The 22,075-nt window shown below is 39.0% G+C and overlaps 2 protein-coding genes across 4 annotated transcripts in view; one reads left to right on the top strand and one right to left on the bottom strand.

Moving 5' to 3' along the window:
- The window catches only part of NAA15 (N-alpha-acetyltransferase 15, NatA auxiliary subunit), a 67,710-nt gene extending 56,828 nt beyond the window's left edge, over nt 1-10,882 (bottom strand). For 2 of the 3 annotated variants that reach the window (XM_020902989.2, XM_020902988.2), the window contains exon 1: nt 10,483-10,881. In XM_020902989.2, coding sequence (XP_020758648.1) covers nt 10,483-10,536 — 54 coding nt within the window. In that variant the 5' untranslated portion in view covers nt 10,537-10,881. Of the gene's footprint in view, nt 1-10,482 lie in introns of all 3 variants that reach the window. The other variant, XM_070474839.1, reaches the window with a different exon arrangement.
- Nucleotides 10,883-18,238: 7,356 nt separating this feature from the next.
- Nucleotides 18,239-22,075, top strand: NDUFC1 (NADH:ubiquinone oxidoreductase subunit C1). Its single transcript, XM_020902990.2, has 4 exons — nt 18,239-18,348; nt 18,858-18,961; nt 20,896-20,975; nt 21,926-22,075. Exons 1-3 carry the CDS (start codon nt 18,282-18,284, stop codon nt 20,953-20,955), a joined length of 231 nt encoding a protein of 76 aa, XP_020758649.2. The 5' UTR covers nt 18,239-18,281; the 3' UTR covers nt 20,956-20,975; nt 21,926-22,075.

Here is a 22,075-nt window from a genome sequence, read left to right on the forward strand (position 1 = left end):
ATTGACCTGAGTCCCCTGCACTGGAGGGCAAATTCTTTACCACTGGACCACCAGGGAAGTCCCAAAGGGACTTATTTTAAAAACTGCATTTGACTGTAGCAACAAAGAGAGTATTCCTGAACTAAGAGACTGAAGAAACCACCCAACCTCACCCCAAAATAAAATTATCTGTATTGCTGGTACAGTAAAACCCATCACAAATAACCTGAAGAGAAAAAAAGAACTCAGCATCCATACCAAATTACTTACAAAGAATTTTTAAAAGTGAAAAATTTGGGCAGATGAAAACACACCAAAAACTATAGCAATAAAACTGAGGAAAGATGTAACACTTCATCACAAATCAGAAATAATTAAAAAACAGATGCAGACATAAAAGAACATCTCAAGTCAAATACTCAAAATTTTAAACAGTGAGTAAAAAGTTTAAAAAACAGGAACAAAGTGAATTTAAAATAGAAAAAAATCCCACAAAACCATCTCAGAAATGAAGACTAAATTATAAGACATACAATATAAAAGAACTGAAGGGAAACAATATAAAAGAGACGTAAAGATCCAATAAGCAAAGGTCATGGAAGAATGAAACAGCTGAACTAATATTTGAACTAATATTCAAAACTACAATTACTGACTCAAAGAAAACATCAATCTACACTCTGAAAACACATACCAGGGAAAATTTAGAATAGTCAACACAGAGACATAACTAAGTAAAATAATTCAACTTCACAGATAAAGAAAAACTCACATCTTAAAAAAAAGACCACATCATCAACAAACGAAAGAAAACCAGGTTGGCAGCAGCAACATATAAACAAGACAATGGCAGGGCAATCATTTTAAAGAAATCGAAGAACATGTGAGTCAAGCTATCCTTCAAATATCAGGGCTGTAGAAAAACACTTCTGACATCTAAGCCCTTAAAAGGTTTCCACAAGCACAGTTGAGGAATCTCTATTAGACAGTAAGTTTCATCCAACCAAGAGATGATAAAACTTCAGAAAAAGGTCAGTCACTTAAATATTAACTCTATTTATAGAATTAAATCTAAAACAAAGGTATTGATGAGAGTAGAATATACATAAATTGGCATGTTTTCACAAAGTAATAAAGTCAGAGGAAAAGAGACAAAAAATTGAGTAGAATAAGTTCATCACACATTAATAATCACAGCATAAAATTCCCTACCCTCCACACCCCTAAATAAGAAAAAAGAGAACTAAGAGTATTTTTTTTTTTTTTGGCCGCACCTGCAGCTTGAGGGATCAAACCTGGACCCAGAAGGTAAAAGAGTCGACTCTGAATTGCCAAGGACTGGAGTCCAGAGTCAGCTGGACCTGCCAGGGCATCCCCAAGAATTTTTCAAAGTATAAATATAAAAGTAACTCACTAAAAAATATAAATCTCCTTAAATACCAAAAAGTATAAAAAACAAAATAAAAATATTTTTTTAATTACAAAATGAGTAACATAAAACCATGATACGGTCAATTAAGTGAAAAAGGTAACATCTTTAACAGACTGCTGCTGCTGCTAAGTCGCTTCAGTCGTGTCCGACTCTGCGTGACCCTACAGAGGCAGCCCACCAGGCTCCCCCGTCCCTGGGATTCTCCGGGCAAGAACACTGGAGTGGGGTGCCATTGCCTTCTCCACTTTAACAGACTACACCTATATTACACATTTACTAACACATACGCTTTAGCACTTACCAAGGACTTTTAACATATCTCACTACCTGACCAGTAAAGTAAGACAGAAAAATACTGTTTTTCTCTTTTTACTCCAATTTACAAACTAAGGCCTAAAAAGCATAAAAGATAAAGTAAAGCAGAGTCGGGATTAAAACCCATCATTTTAAAACACACACTGAAAAAACATGTAATATTTTATTTCTGTTTTAAAAGTCTTACTTAGCCAACCCTTTTCAAAAATCTTTAGAAGGAATTAGCCTGAAACTTTTGATATTCTGGGTACAAAGCTTCTTCGAACAAAGAAAATGTCTGAGGAAGCTTAAGTCTATTCAATGGCAGTGGCAACTAAGTTGGCAACAAACGTGACACCGTCTCAGGTACTAGTCGCAAGAAGTCTGGTTTAGTGAGTGACACACAGCAGTGAAGGAAGAGCTACTGAGACCCAGGCTGTGTGATCTCTCAGTTCACGCTGGGCCACTTCCAGTAGAATACTAGCTTTGAAAACATGTATTTGCTCCAACACGATTGATACTTAGGGGCATTTTGAGCACACTAAATTTGAAGTTTGCTTCTGTAGGATTTGTCTACCAGAAATACTAGGTGAATCAGAAAACTGCACTCAGCTGAAATGAGCTGAATAGGCACGCACAGCATTGACACACACCTCAGACATCTAAGCCCCCTCAGTTCATCCTGTGGGTTACAAGTCACTCCCATCCACCTCTGGTGGTACAAGTTTCTCTGAGTTTTAAGGTAATGTTCCTTCCATCACTTCACAGTAATTCACCAGCTGCAATCCTTGACACCCACTTCTACAAGCAAACTTCCAAAAGGCAATATTTGTAATGCAGTATTTATGTATTTGTTAGCCATTTTACATATGTAAAACTGCTTTCAGTTTTATTAGGTTCTTACCTTGGTTTCTAATTTGTTATCAATGAAGTTTTTAATTGTTGTGGCCCAACTCTATTTTTCCCACAAGCTCTGTGGGTTATTACCTGATTTCAGTCAGCAATTGCATAATGCACTGACTTTCAAGAACTTATGTCCTAATATAGCACAACTGACTGTATATAAAGCAATCAGAAATATACTTTAAACAATGCAATCGTAAGTATTGTTTACACTTATTACAATTTCTTCAAGAGTAAAACAAGATTTATATCAGCTAATATTGGGGGGGGGGAGCCTAGCACAGAATCTAGCTCAAAATAGATGAGCAATAAATGCCAAGTTACTACATTTTCCCTTTCTTAAAGATTCTGACTTAGTTCCAAAGCACTGATAACCAAAGGTGAAAAACAGGATACCATATTAAGTGAAAGCCATTAACATAGGAGAAATTTTTTTTTCTTAAATCAGAACTACCACCATGTATGGAAGTACACAACCAACTCCAGGGACTTTTCCCCACCTAGGTCTGTATTCGTTAAAGCAAACTTTCATTTCTCCTTTCACACACTATCAGATAAAACACCTCTTACAGATTACAGAGAAATGTTCAACTATTTCCTCTAAAAAAAATAATCTTTAAGATTAAAATTATCACCAGCTTCAAACAAGACTGTAATTATCCCAGGAGGTTTTAGGTGAAATTTCAAAGGATCTCAACTGAAAATGTGTTCATATTATTATACTTATAAAAGAAAATCTCAAAAAAAAAAAGAAAAGAAAATCTCAGTGGAATACAACATATAAGGTAACAAAAACACTAACATCACCATCATTTATTTCTATATTGCAATTTACATTTTACTTTTAAATAGCCAAAAAGATTGCTTTTATTAATCTATAATGGATTAATTCCATAATGATGGAATTATTTTAGTTTCAAAATAAGTAGTGAAAATACAATTCATACCTTACCCAAGGGGGGGGGGAATCACATGCAACAAATCAAACTAGCTTTGTTGTTGTTTTTTTACGTTACAATTTTAATACAAGTTTGTACAGCATGCATCTTAAAACAGCTTAAATGTAAATGTACTGCTGACATTTCAGGGAAATTCCCAGAAGTCAAGAATAAGGTTTTCCTTCCCTTCATATTCTACTATATACACTAAGAACCATCACTTTTGAATCTCTACCTGTTCTTACCATCAACACCAGCAACTGACATTATTTCTGAGATCATTTTTCACTAAGAATCTTAAGTTCTTCCCTCTTCAGTACGGCTACTGCCTACTGAGAGCAGAGTTGTATTAACATTTAGATGTGAATGCTGAAGTTGGCCAGGCTCACTGATTAAATGGCTTGCTCTGCTACACCAGCTTGCCAGCAAGCCTTTCTCAAATTCCAAGAATTCAATTTGATTTTTAAGTTTTCTAAAAAACACCTACAAAACAACACTAAATTACAAATGTTCTCCCTTCTAACATTTTATATTCCTATCTCATAGTATCATATACACTGGTCCTCACCCCTGACTTTACCAAATCCAGGTACCATTTTTCCTCCAACGCTAACGTAACCAAAAAAGAAACAATAAAAATTTTCTTATGCTTTTGTGATGGGATAAAGGCCATGTAAACAAAGCTAATACTATGATTCATTCATAAATACAACTTCCAAGGCCTTACCAAGTAATACAGGTTCTGCCTGATATCCTACAATTACCTCATATAATACTGTATCCTACAATGCCAAGGCCCAGGTTAACTCCCTTCTCCAAAATCCTTTACGCAAGCACAACATCCAAAGATAAAGATTTCTCTCTCTTGCCCCGTAGTCACTGTCTTCATGCCCACTTCATCCAAAAATATGTACTGATTAACAAAGTCGCTATTCTCACAAAACCTACATCTTAATTGTAGAAGACATGTGATAACTTGTGTATATATATGTGTGTGTGTATATATACACACACATACATCAGATATGTCAAATAATGATAAGGAGAAAAATAAAGCAAGGAAGAAAATACAGAGATGAGTTGAAGAGGGCTTTAGGTCAAGGAAGGCCACAATATAACATTTAGAGAATATCTGAGCAGAATTCTATCAATAAAAGGAGTAAGAGAAGAAATGAGCCATGCAGGTATCTGGAGGATAAAATTCCGAACAAACAGCCTCTGTGTATGATCCCTTCTATAACCTAGCTTTCTATGTCCAAAAGCACTTTTATGAACAAAGAAAAGAAATTTGAATCAATGCTTTCTAAGAAATGCATTATCAGAAGCAGAAATATTAAAGGAAATAAGAATGCCCACTAAACAAAGAGCTCCCTTCTGTTAAAGCCGGCTGGCCACTAGCTCTCCTGTCCATCGGTCAAGCAGAGCACCGCACCTGACTCTGTGGGAACTGCTTTAACCAGCCTGCAAAGTTACAGCTGGAATGGCAGCTCTGTATCATCAAATGACTTAGTTTGTGTAATCCCCCAGTAAAGGTTCAAGACTGCAAGACTTTGAGGTACTCACAGAATCGAACATTAAATTCAGGTTCCTGTTAGCTTTTGTCTGCTTTTCTACACATACAGTGTTGTCCATTACAATCGAAAACTAAAATGTAGTCATTCATTTTTTTTAAACCAGAATACTCTATTCCCAAAATATCTGCACAAACAAGTATTGTAATCTACTCTCTTAACCCCAAAGCATAATTTCTTAAATATTTCATGTTTCTAACACAATAAAGCATTTAAAAATACATATGCTTTGTCAATTTACATAAAGACAAATACTTATGTGTTCCTTCACCCTACACCCATTCCAGTAAGAATGTAGGATAGAAAGTTAAAAGAAAACAAATTAGTGAATCTGCAACATTATCAGTTTTTTCTTCTCATAAGATTTTTTAGACTTTTTATTAAAAGCATTAAAAAATATATAAAAAAAACTTTAAATGTTGTGCCTTATAAGGTAGTGTTTATTAAGAATATAGCTATATTTACATTATAGCAAAACTGCATTTCGTTTTCTAATTCACCTTTAAACAAATTCATTCCAGTTCAAACGTTTGATTACCTACTGTATACAGAAGAAAGGGGACTTCAGAGCAGCTAAAACTTTGTATCAATTTTTTGTTTTCATTATATTCTAAACATATACAGTACAGGCAAATATATATTAAAACCAATTTCAAGGTTACTATCCACACTCAGTTGCAAAACTATTATTGTCACACAAATTAAAGTCAGTTGACCTTCCCATGTGCATATGGAACTCTCCTTGTTAACAATTCCTAATTTTAAGTCCATGTGCAACTCAATCCAACCTACATATCATTAACTGTAGAAACAGCACTTTTTCCAAAAGCAATAACTAAAATGAAGTAATTTACCTACAATATTTTAGGTACCCACAACATGTGTAGCCGCCAACAATTATTAAAACTCTTTTTAATAAAGAACGAGGTGGGTGTGGATAAGTGCCCTGAAAAGAGTTTCCTTCCTTACACTAGCTGTTAACCTTAATCTCAGTGTGTTCCTTAATAAACATGTCCCTATCTTGATATGCTTTGAGACTAGAGAAGGATTCTACAGGTGCACTGTCCACTGTGGCTATGTGAATTTAAGTTAATTAAAATTAATAATTCAGTTCCTCAATCACACTAGCTATATTTCAAGTGTACAACAGCCATAAATGGTCAATGGCTATGATAATGGACAAAACAGGTACAGAACATTTCTATCATCACAGGAAGTTCCACTGTGCAATACAAAGAGTAAGTTTCCAATAAATTGCAAATATTATCACCATGCTATGCTAACTTCTCTTTCCATTTTTCTAGGAAAGAAAATTTTTATCCATTAGACTTTTAACTAACCACATAAATCATTCAGGCTATAGTCCAAAAATAGATTAATGCTGTACTTATTTTAAGTACTTCCAACTTAAGCTTTTTTTTTCTTACAGTTCACACTAACATCTAAAGAGAAGAGAAAATAAAGCAAAGGCACTGACCGTCACCAAACTAGCTTCACTGCAAGGTATCAGGGTATGTCCAACTACTTCTCCAAGTGGGCTAAAATCTAAAAAGGTGTGGATCTTACTCTACCCTGGCAATCTCATTATTCCTATGCTTAAACTACATCCCAAGAAAGTCATGTAAAGATCTGGTAATGCCCCTCAAACTATTTAGATAAACAAATAGCATCATGAGTAGGCAAATACACATTTTCTAATAACTTAGTTTTCCAAACTGTTAAAATGGTATGTAATTACAACAACAAAACACCTCCGGCAAACACAAATAACTCTTCTTTAAACTCCCACATAATATTACATTAAATTCATCACCAGCTCTTTCTATAGACAAATTAAGACATATTTGCAGACATTTTGACCAACTCATGGCAAGGCCTTAGCATTTCAGAACACAGCAGAGTAATATGGGGGGAAAAGATGGGCCAAATACGCAACAAAATTGAATTTCAGATACCAACTAGAGTAGAACAAGCCAGGAAAATCCACTACAGAAATTCTGAAATTTTTTTACACACCGACATGTAAACCAGGTTTCTTTTGAAAATTAAGGCAACCTAGAGAAGGAAATGGCAACCCACTCCAGTATTCTTGCCTGGAGAATCCCATGGATGGGAGGAGCCTGGTAGGCTACAATCCACGGGGTCGCAAAGAGTCGGGACACGACTGAGCAACTTCACTTCACTTCTTCACCACTTCTTCATATATAATCCCTGTGTAGGTTTGGATAATTATAAACATCTAATGGTGATTTGGTACTATGCAATTTACAGAATATTTTAATGTTCATAATTTATTTGATTTCACAATTGTTCTATGAATTAAAAGGAATGGACATTAATATGCTAATTTTACACATGAAATTAAGGGCAAGGAGGGTGGCTAACACTTTAAAAAGAAAATTAAGGCAAAAACATACTTCGTTATTTTGAAATCAGTGTTTCAAATTTTTTAAAAATACAAACTAATTTCATTCTTACACAACTTTACTAGGAACAAGCAGGATACAAGTAACAAAGCACTAGCTGAAAAACTGAATGCTAATGGAAGAATTTAACAGTTACTAACCTAGCAACACTTGATTACAAGGTAATAGATTATGCGAACTATCGGGGGAAGGAGGCAGGGGTTGAAATCAAAAGCAGTAACTACTACAAGTACTGAAGAAGCAGAAACAACTTTGCAAGAGCAAATACTAACCATACTTAATAATATTTTCTTCATTTTTAATGTAAGAGAACAATAAGGATATTATATTCCCTTTCATTTAATGATTTTTACATTTCCTCTGCATACACTTCAAAACAAGAAGCCCTTTAGCACCTTGATTTCAGCAATGAATTTAAGGGACTTCCTCCACTATCACCAGCAAATATTTCTTTTTTTTAAGTTTAAGATGTTTAATCAAAAATTGTTATGCTACGAATGGTAAGGTACATCCACAATGTAGAATTCTACTCAGCCATTAAAAGGAACAAACTATTGATACACTCAACAATCTGGATGAGTCTCAAGGGAATCTGGTCACACACACAAAAAGGCTAATCCTAAAAAGTCATGTAGAGTATGACTCTTTTCAGTAAACATTCTTCAAATGACCAAATTATAAAAACAGAGAACAGATTAGTGGTGGTTGGCAGAGTCTCAGGTTAGAGGAGATGGGAGGAACAGGGGAGGGTGCAGTTCTAAAAGGGCAACAGAGGGATCCTTGTGCTCATGGAACTGTTCTGTAGGTTGACTGTAGTGATGGTTATGTAATCTACACGTGTGGCAACACTGCAAAGAACTAAATATACACACAAATTAGTACAAAGTAAAATGGAGAAATCTGAATAAGACTGACAGATTGTATCAACGTTATGATATTGAACTATGGCTTTGCAAAGCATTAGCAGTGGGGAAACTGGATAAAGGGTACAAGGTAATCTCTCTGTATTATTTTTTTTAATTATGTGCAACTCTACAGTCAACCTCAAAATGTTTTTTTTTTAAGTGCTTCCCTAACAATTAGGAAAATTTAATAAACTGGATATTAGACAATATTAAGGAGTAATTATTAATGTTATTATGGTTATACAAAACGATATCCTTACTCTAAGAGGATGCTTGCTGAAGCATGTAGGGATGAAGATCAGGCCAGCAATTTCCTTTTAACTCTTGTATATGTGTAAGGACAGAGAAAAAGCAAATCTGGCAAAATGTTAAATGTTTACACAATTTACAAGGGCTCCTTGTACTCATCTCAACTTTTCAACTTGAATTTTTTCAAAGTAGAGTTGGGGAGAAAGATTAACGACAAACTACTATCCTAAAACTATGTTACAGTCGAAGCTACACACCAATTACTCCTTTAAAAGACACAAAAATAAACTTCTGGTGAAATAGTGATACAGTCCTACACTCCATTAAGTCTAAAAACCAAAAAATTGGCAATAAGGATTTCAAGGTAACTAAGAGTTACACCGTATTGGGCGTGACTTTCTTACATGTGTTTCCATACTTAATAACTAAACCTATAGGCATATGGATGTTTTTGTAAAATCAAAGTTAGTTCAACATGTGTCTAGAAAACCCGGGTCCTTGGAGTTGTTATACTCTTCAAACAAACGAAATACATTTAAATTGCAAAAGGAAAACACTTAACACTTCCGGAACACACACTCCACATTTTAAGTCTTAAGTTCGGTAGCTGCTCAGTCTCTCAGTCGTGTCCGACTCTTGGCGACCCCATCAATTTCAGCTCGACAGGCTGCAGTGTGGCAGTTTGGTAAACGTAGTTAATTCTTTCAAAGAAATGTATGCATGAAAGCGGCAACCCACTCAACAAAACCGTGCTAGAGTGTTAATTATAGCACCTAAACTACAAGACATTCTACAACGTAAACAGTGCCTCCAAACATCATCTTATTAATATATCAAAAAAACAATGCAAACTGCACCTATCTGAAATGCAGAAAATTATCGAGCCTGAGCTACCGCCAAAAAGATCCATTTCAAAAGTTCTTATATTCTCTTTTCTCTAATTTCTTGCATCCGTGTTAACACACTTCAGTCTGCAAGAAACCCTTGTCTAGAACTTTTCAACTAAAAACTCTCAACTTTTCACTTCCTACCGGACCGCCCCCTCGCAATGGGCCCCACCTCCAAGGAGGGTGTTGGGGTGGGGCTGTTTCCCGCTCGGAAACTAAGAAATAAATGTCTCTTCCCTACTCCAGAAAGGAGGGAACGAGAGAGGCCGAGAAGCTGGAGACGCAAGCATCCCTACTGACTACAAGGGTAGTCGTTTAGAAAGCTTCCTATCCCCTTCTGAACGCCTTTCTTCCTTCCCTCCTCCCAGGTCAATCAGGGACCCCGAGTCGGGCGGGGACAGGTGAATCCCAAGAGGAGAGGAAGAGGGAGGGACTGACCATGGAGGGAGAGCCGCGCTTGGGCAATGAATGAGCGGTGCGGCATCCGCACCACCTGTTCCTTCCAAGGGTGCCACCCTGGCCTGCCGGCAGCGTTCCCACACCAGCCGGGCCGCCGCTCCTGCCCCTGTCGCCCGGTTCTCTGCTAAAGGCAGGCCTCTCCTCCCTTCGCTCGGGACGAATAAGAACCGGTCGTCTAGAAGCTGGGAGCAAGGGGCCTACTCCGGAACCACGGCCTTCGGAGCGTGGGGACCGGGAGGAGAAAACCTGAGGTCCCGGGCGCGCGAGCCGAAAAGGGAACCCCAAGGAAGAGGCGAAGGAGTGCATTCGGCCTGACTAGGAGTACGAAGCCGGGGTCCCGGGCGGGGGTGGCCCGGTGCCCGGTGGGCCGAGGTTAGGGGTGACAGGCCCGTGTACCGGCTAAATCCTCCTCACTGCCTGCCCGGAGCCTCACACTTACCAGGATCCGCTTGAAGAGCGCGTTCTCCTTGGGCGGGAGGCTCACGGCCGGCATCGTTCCGGCTCCTCCCGCTGCTCCCGCCACCGCCCGGCTCGGTCAGCCTGTTTGTCCGACCGCCGCCGCCGCCGCCGTCCTGGCTGCTTCAGCCTTGATTGCCCGGATCCACCGCCGCCACCAGGCCTCAGGTGTCACCGCGTCGTCCAACCCCGACACCCCCTTCCCCTTGTAGTCTTTTTTTTTCCTTTCTCACTTAACACTGCCGCCGCCTCCCCCCGCCCCCCACGGGTCTCCGTCGGCGGTTCACGTGGTAACTGAACAGACCGACAGAGGCAGCCAAAATGGCGGACGCCGAGGGCTTTCCCACCCGGGTCACACCTACTAGCGCGCAGGCGCGATGACCTCCTTTCCCCACCTCCTCTGTCCTGGAGCTTGCTGGGAAACCTGAGGGCCGTCAGGCCCGCGGAGGCCTCAAGGGTCTCGCCAGGCCCCGCCCATCCTTTCGGTTTCTGGTCTTGGAGGCGCTGGGGAAGCGTGGGGAGAGTGACCGGCTGCGGTTCCGACCGCCTCGGCATCGCGTCTCCACTGCTAATTGCTAGATTGGCCTTTCATTCATTGGGTAGGCTCTCCCAGTCTCTCTGATCAGAGTTGAGCCTTGAAGTGCAAAAATGCGGGTGTTCAAGAAGCGCTGTGTTTGATCGTGGACAAAGTGCCTGGTTGAGCAGCAGAGGCGGAGAAGACTTGTAAACTGATACAGAGAGGATGGAGCTTAATGGAGTCTGAAAAGCGTGAAAGAGTTAACCAATTAAATGGGCCTGGCTGGGGTATCCAGGATTTACTTTGTTACTTTAAGAGGACCCTGGAAAGGTAGTCAGCCTTGCACTGCCAGAGAGACGTCTGAAGGTTAAAGTGTGTGTGTTTTTATTTTATCAGCGAGTTCATGCAATGCAGTGTTGAGTCACCTTGGGGTAGTGAAGAATTCAAGGTCACTGACTCCCTTGCAGCTGGCTTCAACCAAGTGCTTAATACTCTGACTGCCCGTCACTAGAAATCCTTAAATCTTGGGAAGCCGAAGAGTATCCGGCAAGGATACTAGAGAACTGCTGCAGTAAGCAAGGTCAGACTGGATACCGAATAGAGCCTCTTTGAAGTCATTTCACTAAAAATCGACAGTGAAACTATTTTAAAAGTGGCATTCTATCAATGATCACAAATTTTCACATCATATGAACAATTTTTATCTTTGATTGTTTTTGATTATCTCTCTCCAGATCCTGAATTCCATCAGTAGTAGCATTCTTTACATCGAGTCGTTAAATAAGACTCCCAGTAGCTTTGATCTTTTAATCATAGTTACACAGATATTTTGCTGGTTTTGGCTTGCTCTTTAATGCGCCATGGAAGCTGTGAGTTCAGTAAGATGTTTCCCTGTGGAAAAATCTGGGACTAATACTTGGGTTTTCTGGCTGTTATCCTGAATGCCCTCTCCTTTTGCATGGGTCACCAATAAGATCGTTGCAGTCAAATCGCAGAATTTCTTGAAATTCTGTGATCTCTTTAAAAGTTTCATTAAGAAAATTCTGGGTATAAGAAACAGTATTTAAGTTTTGAAATATGACCAGTTTTTTAACTTTAGTTTTAAAAGAAAAAAAAAAAAAACAACTAAGAACTAATTTAGAATTCATAAAAAACAGTTGTTATTTAGTGATAACCTTTGAACTTCACACCCCCCCCAACAGGTTTTTCAACTATCTGAACTATTAAAAAGTAGAAAAATTGTGTAACTTAAGGTGATAATTTTAGCTTAGCTTCTCACTCAGGTTTCCAAATCTCTAGCTTCATATCCAAAAGTACTTTTAGCAATATTATTTGCTATATTTTTTCAGAGTACTTTTAGCAATGTTATTTGCTATATTCTTCTAAATTTCTCCTGTAAATAATCTGTTTTCACCATGAGGGAAGAAAGTTTCTGATCTTTGAAACACCAGAAGCTGACTAACTGAACAGATGAGCCAGCAATATAGTTTGGCAAATATGTTCCTTTTGGCTGATGACAAATAACAATATTTAAGACTCACTGAATACTAGTCTGATTCAACATTTATGTGAGTTACATCCTAGTTCAAATGCACCTACTAATAGTTGGACCACACAGTCAGTGATTTATAGCCTGAACTCAATAAAATGTCTACTCTGATAGATCACCACTATTTGACAAATAGAAATCCCATTTAACAGGTTATACTCTGAATGACAGCTATGTAGGGAGTTAACATATCCAAGGCTAGATGTGAGGTGGTGCTGAAGATAATGGTTAGTTCATTCATCTTACCCCATGTATTTGCATGTCACTTTTGTGATAAATCAACCATAACCAGATGGCTCAGTGGTAAAGAATCTGCCTGCAATGCAAGAGCCGCAGGTTTGATCTTGGGTGGGGAAGATCCCCAGGAAAAGGAAATGGCAACCCACTCCAGTATTTTTGCCTGGGAAATCCCATGAAGAGAGGAGTCTGTTGGGCTCCTGTCCATGGGGTTGCAAAAGAGTGGCTAAACAACTAAGTCATTAACACTAAACACAAACTAAACACTAAGTCATGACTTAGTGACTAAACAACAACAGTAAATATATAACTTTGCAAACTTCAATTCTACAAAAGGGAGATGTGGAGTAAAATTCCTGTCTTCAGATATGTAATGTGTTCTCTATTGACACTTTTATATCTTTACATATTTAAATTTTATAGAAGGAAACAAAAGAAATCTATGTATTTGCCACTTAACGTTTATAAAATATTAACATTCTGTGATTGCTTCTTTCTTTTATGTTTTTTTTTTTTTTGTTTGCTTCTTTCTTTTAAATAAAAGCTTTCAGATACTCCTTCCATCCCTCTCTAGATTCTGAATTTGATATAGAGTACTCTCATGCTTCATAAATCAATAAACATGTTGTAGTTTGGTCACGTCTTGACTCTTCACAACCCCATGGACTACAGCACGCCAGTGTTCCCTGTTCTTCACTGTCTCCCGGAGTTTGGTCAAATTTATGTCCATTGAGTCAGTGATGCTATCTAACCATCTCATCTGCCACCCCTTCCTCCTTCTGCCTTCAATCTTTCCCAGGATGAGTCTTCTCTTTCGCATCAGGTGGCCAAAGTATTGGAGCTTCAGCTTCAGGATCAGTCCTTCCAATGACAACTGCTCATGATTGATTTCCTTTAGGATTGACTGGTTTGATCTCCTTGCTATCCAGTTCAGTTCAGTCGTGTCCGACTCTTTGCGACCCCATGGACTGCAACACCCTAGGCCTCCCTGTCCATCACCAACTCCTGGAGTTTACTCAAATGCATGTCCGCTGAGTCAGTGATGCCATCCAACCATCTCATCCTTTGTCATCCCTTTCTCCTGCCTTCAATCTTTCCCAGCATCAGGGTCTTTTCCAATGAGTCGGTTCTTCGCATCAGGTGGCTAAAGGATTGAAGCTTCAGCTTCAGCATCAGTCCCTCCAATAAATTTTCAGGACTGATTTCCTTTAGGATGGACTGGTTGGATCTCCTTGCTGTCCAAGGGACTCTCAAGAGTCTTCTCCAACACCACAGTTCAAAAGCATCAATTCTTTAGTGCTCAGCTTTCGTTGTAATCCAACTCTCACATCCATACATGACTACTGGAAAAACCATAGCTTTGACTAGATGAACCTTCATTAGCAAAGTAATGTCTCTGCTTTTTAATATGCTGTCTAGATTGGTCATAACTTTTCTTCCAAGGAGCAGGCGTCTTTTAATTTCATGGCTGTAGTCACCATCTGCAGTGATTTTGGAGCCCCCAAAAATAAAGTCTGTCACTGTTTCCATTGTCTCCCCATCTATTTGCCATGAAGTGGTGAGACCAGATGCCATGATTTTAGTTTTCTGAATGTTGGGTTTTAAGCCAACTTTTTCACTCTCCTCTTTCACCTTCATCAAGAGGCTCTTTAGTTCCTCTTTACTTTCTGCTATAAGGATGGTGTCATCTTGATATCTGAGGTTATAAATATTTCTCCCTGCAATCTTGATTCCAACTTGAGCTTCATCCAGCCCAGCATTTCTCATGATGTACTCTGCAAAGTTAAATAAACAGAGTGACAATATATATACAGCCTTGTCGTACTTGTCAGTAAACATGTAGGAAGTACTTTTATTTTTCTGTACTGTGTTCAGTCCTTGCCTTACTTTAAGCCTCCCTAGGATATGTGAGTTGAGTAAAAGTATCTGGGACTTAAAATTTGGTTTTCCAGCAACACAGATAGACCTGGAGATTATCATACTAAGTGAAATAAGTCAGACAGAGAAAGACAAATATATGATATTGCTTATATACTGAATCTAAAAAGAAAAAAAATGATACTAATGAATTTATTTACAAAACAGACTCACAGACTTAGAGAACAAAATTATGATTACAAGGGGGAAGTGAGAGGGGAAGGGATCAACTGACAGTCTGGGATTGACAAGTACACATTACTATATTTAAAATAGATAACCAACAAGGGCCTACTTTATAGCACAGAAAACTCTGCTAAATATTCTGTAACAACCCAAATGGGAAAAGAATTTGATAAACTATAGATACATATATATGTAAAAACAAAATCATGATTTTTTTTTTTTAAGCTTCTAACTCTAATCCTTCCCCTTTGCCTGGGTCATAAATAAGGTGTTAGCATTCAAAGTCTGGAGCTGCTTAAATGAATGTCATGTAGCAGCTTCTACCAAAATATAGCTATTAGCTCCTGGATAGAATTGCTTCATCAGGATTCTTTTCAAGATGGAGTTTCACCTACAGCTGCCTACTCCAAGTGTAGGGTTCCATCAGCTCTAACACACTGAGAGAAATGTGATTATACTTCATCACTTTCCCAAAATATACACTAGTAAAAGGATACAGGGGAAAAGAAGAAAACAGCCTTTTTCCAATAGCAGGAGTGAAATTTAGTAATTTGCCTAATGGTCTGTGTGTGTGTGTGTGCTAAGTCACTCAGTCATGGCTCTTTACTCTGACTACATGTGGCTTCTGTTCCAACTTGTTGGAGTCTAGCAAAAGCTGTGTCAGGACAAGCTTCCAAGGGATGGTGTGGAAAGGATATACAACTGACAGGCTGCTGACTGGACAAGAAGCCAAGAATTTGAGAACCAACAACTGACTCAGCATGTTAGTCGGTTGGTTTGCTTACTTGAGCATGAGCCCAGGAGGCTCAAACTAGGTTACAAACTATAAAGAGACCTACAGTGTAGCAATCTATATAGCCACCAGTTGAATGTAAAAAGGAACCAGAAAAGATATTTTACTCTTTGGTCAATAATTTTTGGTTAAAATTTTTTTCAATAACATTGCTAAATATATATATATACAGAAGGAAAAAGAAATTTGCTAACATTTATTTTGCTTTTACAGAGAAGGCAATGGCACTCCACTCCAGTACTCTTGCCTGGAAAATCCCATGGATGGAGGAGCCTGTTAGGCTGCAGTCCATGGGGTCAATGGGAGTCCGACAGGACTGAGCTACTTCCCTTTCACTTTTCACTTTCATGCATTGGAGAAGGAAATGGCAACCCACTCCAGTGTTCTTGCCTGGAGAATCCCAGGGATGGGGGAGCCTGGTGGGCTGCCATCTCTGGGGTCGCACAGAGTCGGACACGACTAAAGTGACACAGCAGCAGCAGCATTTTGCTTTTAACATGAACCTACATGACATTATGTTTAAAAGATTAAAGTATTAAAATTTATTATTTCTTGTTAGTTCAGTCACTCAGTCATGTCCAACTCTTTGCAACCCATGGACCGCTGCATGCCAGGCTTCCCTGTCCATCACCAACTCCCAGAGCCTGCTCAAACTCATGTCCATTAAGACAGTGATGCCATCCAACCTTCTCATCTTCTGTCATCCCCTTCTCTTCCTGCCTTCAATCTTCAGCTTCAGCATCAGTCCCTCCAATAAATATTCAGGACTGATTTCCTTTAGGATTGACTGGTTGGATCTCCTTGCAGTCCAAGGGACTCTCAAGTCTTCTCCAACACCACAGTTTAAAAACATCAATTCTTCAGCGCTCAGCCCTCTTTATAGTCCAACTCTCACAATCATTCATGACCACTGGAAAAACCATACTTTGACTAGACGGACCTTTGTTGGCAAAGTAATGTCTCTGCTTTTAAACATACTGTCTAGGTTTGTCATAACTTTTCTTCCAAAGAGCAAGTATCTTTTAATTTCATGGCTGCAGTCACCATCTGCAGTGATTCTGGAGCCCAAGAAAAAAACAGTCTGTCACTTTTTCCATTGTTTCCCCATCTACTTGCTATGAAGTGATGGGACCGGATGCCCTGATGTTAGTTTTTTGAATGTTGAGTTTTAAGCCAGCTTTTTCACTCTCCTCTTTCACTTTCATCAAGAGGCTCTTTAGTTCTTCACTTTCTGCGATAAGGGTGGTGTCATCTGCATATCTGAGGTTATTGATATTTCTCCAGGCAATCTTGATTCCTGCTTGTGCTTCATTCAGCCCAGCATTTCTCTGCATACGTACTCTGCATATAAGTTAAATTTTCCACAGTTTGTTGTGAGCTACACAGTCAAAGGCTTTGGCATAGTCAATAAAACAACAGTGGATGTTTTTCTGGAACTCTCGGTTTTTGTATGATCCAACAGATGTTGGCAATTTAATCTCTGGTTCCTCTGCCTTTTCTAAATTATTTCTTTTACCTGTACATATTTTTACACGGTCTTCAAACATCAGTTTGAATTGAGAGCTAAATGCATTAAAAATTTTGGTTCAAATGTAAAAGATAAAAGCTATTGGTCAGTATACTGGGTATCAAAAAGATCAGCAAAAGCAAGTTGTTTACAACGATCAGATATGCTCTAAGCTTCCCAGGGACCTATAGCGTAGGTGTTCTGTTACAGATATAAAACTGAGGCACAGAGGTTAATTTGCTTCAGCATCATTTAGAATGGCTCTTTGAACTTGGTACTTTGAGCCTGCTCTGCAGCTCTTGGCCTCAGGGAACTGTTTAAACCTGTTGGATGGGGTAAGGAGGATAGATCTGGAGTCTAAAAACCTCAGTCCAAGAGTCCCTGTTTCCCTAAATGTGTGATCTTGAACTGGTCAAGGCACTTCTAAAATATTAAGATTCTCTTTTCCTCACAGGGTTGTGAGAATTTACTATGTTGCTGCGTATAAACAAACTCTGGGAACTGTACGAGGTCCTCTCAAATGTAAGGTATAATAATAGGTCACCTTGGATGAATAGCTTGTCTTCTTTGAGCTTCATCTATAAATTGAGAATAACCATGGCATGTTATGTGACTGTTGTGAAGGTGAAATGAGACCATGCATATGATGGATGCATATAAATCATATGATAAATTAATGCACAGTTCCTGGAACACCAAAATCAATCAAACTGATACTATTCAACATACCTTCATTTTCAGTTTTCTGGTTCACTTAGGAAGGTTTTGGTAAATCCCTAGGGTGGGGATCTGAAATAAACTTTCAGAGGACAGAGAAGTGGCTAAACTACCTTCTCCCGTACCCCTTCCCGTCTTGCAATCATCTCCTTCCTAACCCTACTTTACAGACAGAACTGAGGACAAGGGTCTAAGGGTACCTGGCCTTAACTGCAATTCTCAGGGTTAGGCAGGCGCCCATGCAGCGTGGCCGCCGAGCCGCGCAGTTCCGCGCCTCCACCCGCCAGGGGGCGCTCGGCCCGACGTCGGCCCCGGGAGCTGCGCGGCTGGAGGAGGCGGAGCCCAGGAAGCCAGGCAAGATGGCGACGTCCGCGTTGATGCGCCCATTCTGGAAGCTGCTGTCCCCGGCTAGGTTCCCGAGTGTCTGTAAGTGTCCTTCCTTGAGCAGGCCGGCCCGAGCTTCCAGCCTGCCGCTCCCAGGGTGAGCCCAGCCCTGCGAGGGCAGGAGGGGACTGCGCCCGGGCTTGTCCTGCAGTGACCTTCGCCGACCCTCGTCCCGGAGCCCACGCCTGCCTCCATCCGCGACTCTTGGCTCCTCATCACCCGCCGCCCACCCTCCTCCCAGTGCCACCGAACTCTCTGGGTCTGTGCGAGTGGACTTAAGAGTCCGTCCTCCTGCAGGCGGGGGAAAGGGGAACCCTTCCGTAGGCGCTTCCGAGTCGTCTGAGGGTTCGCAAAGCCAGTGTAGAGGGTTTGAAGGCGTCCTGGACGACGGAGGCCCAGGGAGAGTTACTCGACCTCTCTGAACTCTCCGTGGCTGTTCCAATGCGGAAGTAGAAGGGGGAATGAAATGCGATTACATGCATTTAAATGTCAGGTTTATTCCTACAAAGCGGTAGATTACAGATTTGGAGACCCTTTCTGTCCCCTTTCAGCTTCATCGCGGTCAAAGTTCTACGTCCGGGAACCGCCGCACGGCAGCCCTAACTGGCCGAAAGTTGGATTGACCTTGGGCACATCCGTTTTTTTGTGGATCTATGTAAGTACTTACTCCCTTCAGTCGTGCCACTCCAACATTGGAGGGGACAAATACCAGCGTGAGAGTGAATGTTACTGAGCAACTCTCCCGTACGATAGGATATTTATATAGCTTGCTAAATACCTGTTTCTCCATGAGGGAAATCCTAAGGACTAAAAAATGTGAAGATTTCAGGCATGTACACACTACTATATTTAAAATAGGTAACCAGCAAGAACCTACTCTATAGCACGGAGAACTCGGCTCAGTATTCTATAATAGCCTAAATAGGAAAAGAATTTGAAAAAGAATAGATACGTGTATGAGTATAACTGAATCACTTTGCTGTACCCTGTAACACATCATTGTTAATCAAATATAAAAAAATTTTTAAGTGTAACCAGGATGAAACATATCATTGCTCTTTTGCATGGTTTTGTGCATGGCAGTTTTACTACATATTATTTATCCTTTATTTCTTAATGAAGGTGGAGACAGGTTGAGGTTTTATGAAGGCACTTTTTTTCAGATGCCATAGGGACAGATCATTAGTGAAAAAGAAGGGGGCAACAGAGGATGAGATGATTGTATGGCATCACCAACTTAGTGGATCTGAATTTGAGCAAACTCTGGAAGATAGTGAAGGACAGGGGAGCCTGGCATGCTGCAGTCCATGGGGTCACGAAGAGTCAGACATAGCAACTGAACAACTAATACAAATTAAATCCCATTAAATTTATTAGACATAAGACTTTAACAGTGTAAATACATTGTTGGAAATTATACCTTTTTGTTTACTGTATGCCAAATGTTCTACCTATGAAAACTTCCTTAATCTTTTCTAAATACAACACTATGTGGTAGTACTGTTATAATTTATGGATGAAGAAAACATTTGGAGATATTAATTTGCTGAACCCATTTCTAAGTGCAGAGCTACAGTGTAGACCACTCTGAAATAGTGTCTCTCTGTAGATACGTTTTTTAAAAGTTGACTTACAGGATTGATGCTCTATTAGCATTTAAATTTTTTGTTTTGTGGCTAATGGTTTTGAAATTTCCTCCATTGCTGCCCACCTTCAACTCCTATACCTATTATTTGGGATTTTTTTCATTAAAGTGGTTCAGCTCTTTGACACAGAAAGGAGTAAAAGATACTGAAAGTCACTTACAACTTAATAATGGTAGCTAATCCTTTTTTAATGGAGAAGGAAATGGCAACCCATTCCTGTTTTCTTGCCTAGAAAATGCCATGAACAGAGGAGCCTGGCTGGGCTACAGACCATGGGGTCAGACAGGACTTAGTGACTGAACACCAACAACAATCCTTTTTAAACAATGTTTGAGATAATGTAATTTTGTATGTTTTTAAAGTTTTCCTAAAAATGAAACATGTTGCTAAGAGCTCTGATTGATAATGAATCTTTGCAACAAGTGTCACCCGGTGTTAAGGCATTGTTCCAGTTGCATAATCCCTCAGACAGTTCTAAGAAAGCGGCTGCCCTCCATGACATCTAATTAACACATGTATAATTGGGGAGCACAGGTTGGTCATTCACTCACAGTATGAAACTTCTAAGGTTAGGAGTGTAATACACATTCTCCAAACTCATTTAATAACCGAGTTCTGCTTTGTCATGTTGATTTGGCCCCTCTGTGGTAAGGCATTCCAGTCCATTAATTACCCACTGAATAATTTATTTGCAGAAGTTGGTTTTAAACTTCGGAGGGTTGCCTTCTCAAATTAGTATGTCAGATTGTGGTGAACAAGTATGTATCATTCATTGTTTTTTGGACTTTTTTATCCCTTAACCTTTTATTTCTAACTAAAATAGTTGTAATTTTTTTAATCTGTTCTCATTTCTCTTGTGAAATATAAATATCAACTGTTGGTTTCCTTCTTTTAAGTTGCCAGGAAAATTACATTTCTGATTTTAACTGTTACCTACTTCTAGCTCATCAAACAACATAATGAAGATGTTTTAGAGTATAAAAGAAGAAATGGGTTGGAATAAACTTTTGAAATACTAAAATAGTAAGTATACAATTTTATAGGATGAACAGATTAACAAATACAGGATGAACAAATTAACTTGCATCAAGTTAATTTAACCTCTTTAAATAATGTGTTTTGCTTGTTATTTTATCAGGTTTATACTTTTCAGCACCTATATTCCTGTCTTTGAAAAATGTATGATTTTTTAATACCTGGTTCAAATATCTCAAATACCTGGTTCAAATACCATAGTCATTTTTAACCACTACGTTTTGACTGCCCTCAAAGGAAGTTGTGCTTAAGAGTGAAACCAAAATCATATTTTCTTAAATCTAATAGTGTTGTACACAGTGCCTTTCTAGCACTTAGGACAAGTTATCATTGCTTGTGTATGTATTTCTTAATATATCTTTGTCATATACCACACTTGATTGTAAAATTCAAGTAAAACAGGGCATTCAATTGTTTAAAAAATTTTTTTAACTGCATACTGATTTCGTTATGATTGTCGCTACAGCTAATACCTAGTTGGACAATTCATAATAAAACCTAGCTACGTATATGGGTGCTATATTTCTGAAAATCCTTTAAAGAAATTCTGTATTGATCCTTTTGTAAAAGGAAAAATCACTTCTAAATCTCAGCTTTCATGGATTAGGTTGATTAAACTAGATAACTTAGATCTGCCGGATAATAAAATAGTAATCACTAATGTGCTTATCACCTTGCCCATTTCACTGCTTCAGTCAACCAGTCAAGATAAATATAAAATAGGTATTTAAATTGAAGTCAGATGCTTTTGCTACTCCTGTAGTTGGGATGAGAAAAAATGTTTTTTGCTAAAAGATAAAAATGAGGAGTTGATATTCTTTGTGGATTTGGTTTTTAGACTTCCCCTGCTGCTATAAGATAAATTATTCAAAATGGCTAATTTTAATATTTTTTCTGCTAGTTAATGCTATAGCTTTCTTTTCTTTTTTTCATTTTAGGTATGTTCCATATAGTGATTACAGCAGTTCCTCTGGATTCACGAAATCTGTTGAGTTGAAAACGTGAGAGAAGGAATTACGTGTGAATATATGTCAAGTCAGCATTTGTGTTTTACATGTTTAAATTAAAAAATACTTCTGTATTCTTCA

This window comes from Odocoileus virginianus, chromosome 12 (assembly GCF_023699985.2).
Source record: "Odocoileus virginianus isolate 20LAN1187 ecotype Illinois chromosome 12, Ovbor_1.2, whole genome shotgun sequence".
In the NCBI taxonomy this organism is placed as follows: Eukaryota; Metazoa; Chordata; class Mammalia; order Artiodactyla; family Cervidae; genus Odocoileus; species Odocoileus virginianus.

Excerpts from the sequence above, each read along its gene's own strand:
- NDUFC1 (XM_020902990.2), top strand. The coding sequence starts at position 18,282 with ATGGCGACGTCCGCGTTGATGCGCCCATTCTGGAAGCTGCTGTCCCCG. Across the intron at positions 18,349-18,857 it reads GGCTAGGTTCCCGAGTGTCT|CTTCATCGCGGTCAAAGTTC; the intron begins GTAAGTGTCCTT and ends GTCCCCTTTCAG. Across the intron at positions 18,962-20,895 it reads CCGTTTTTTTGTGGATCTAT|CTCATCAAACAACATAATGA; the intron begins GTAAGTACTTAC and ends ACCTACTTCTAG.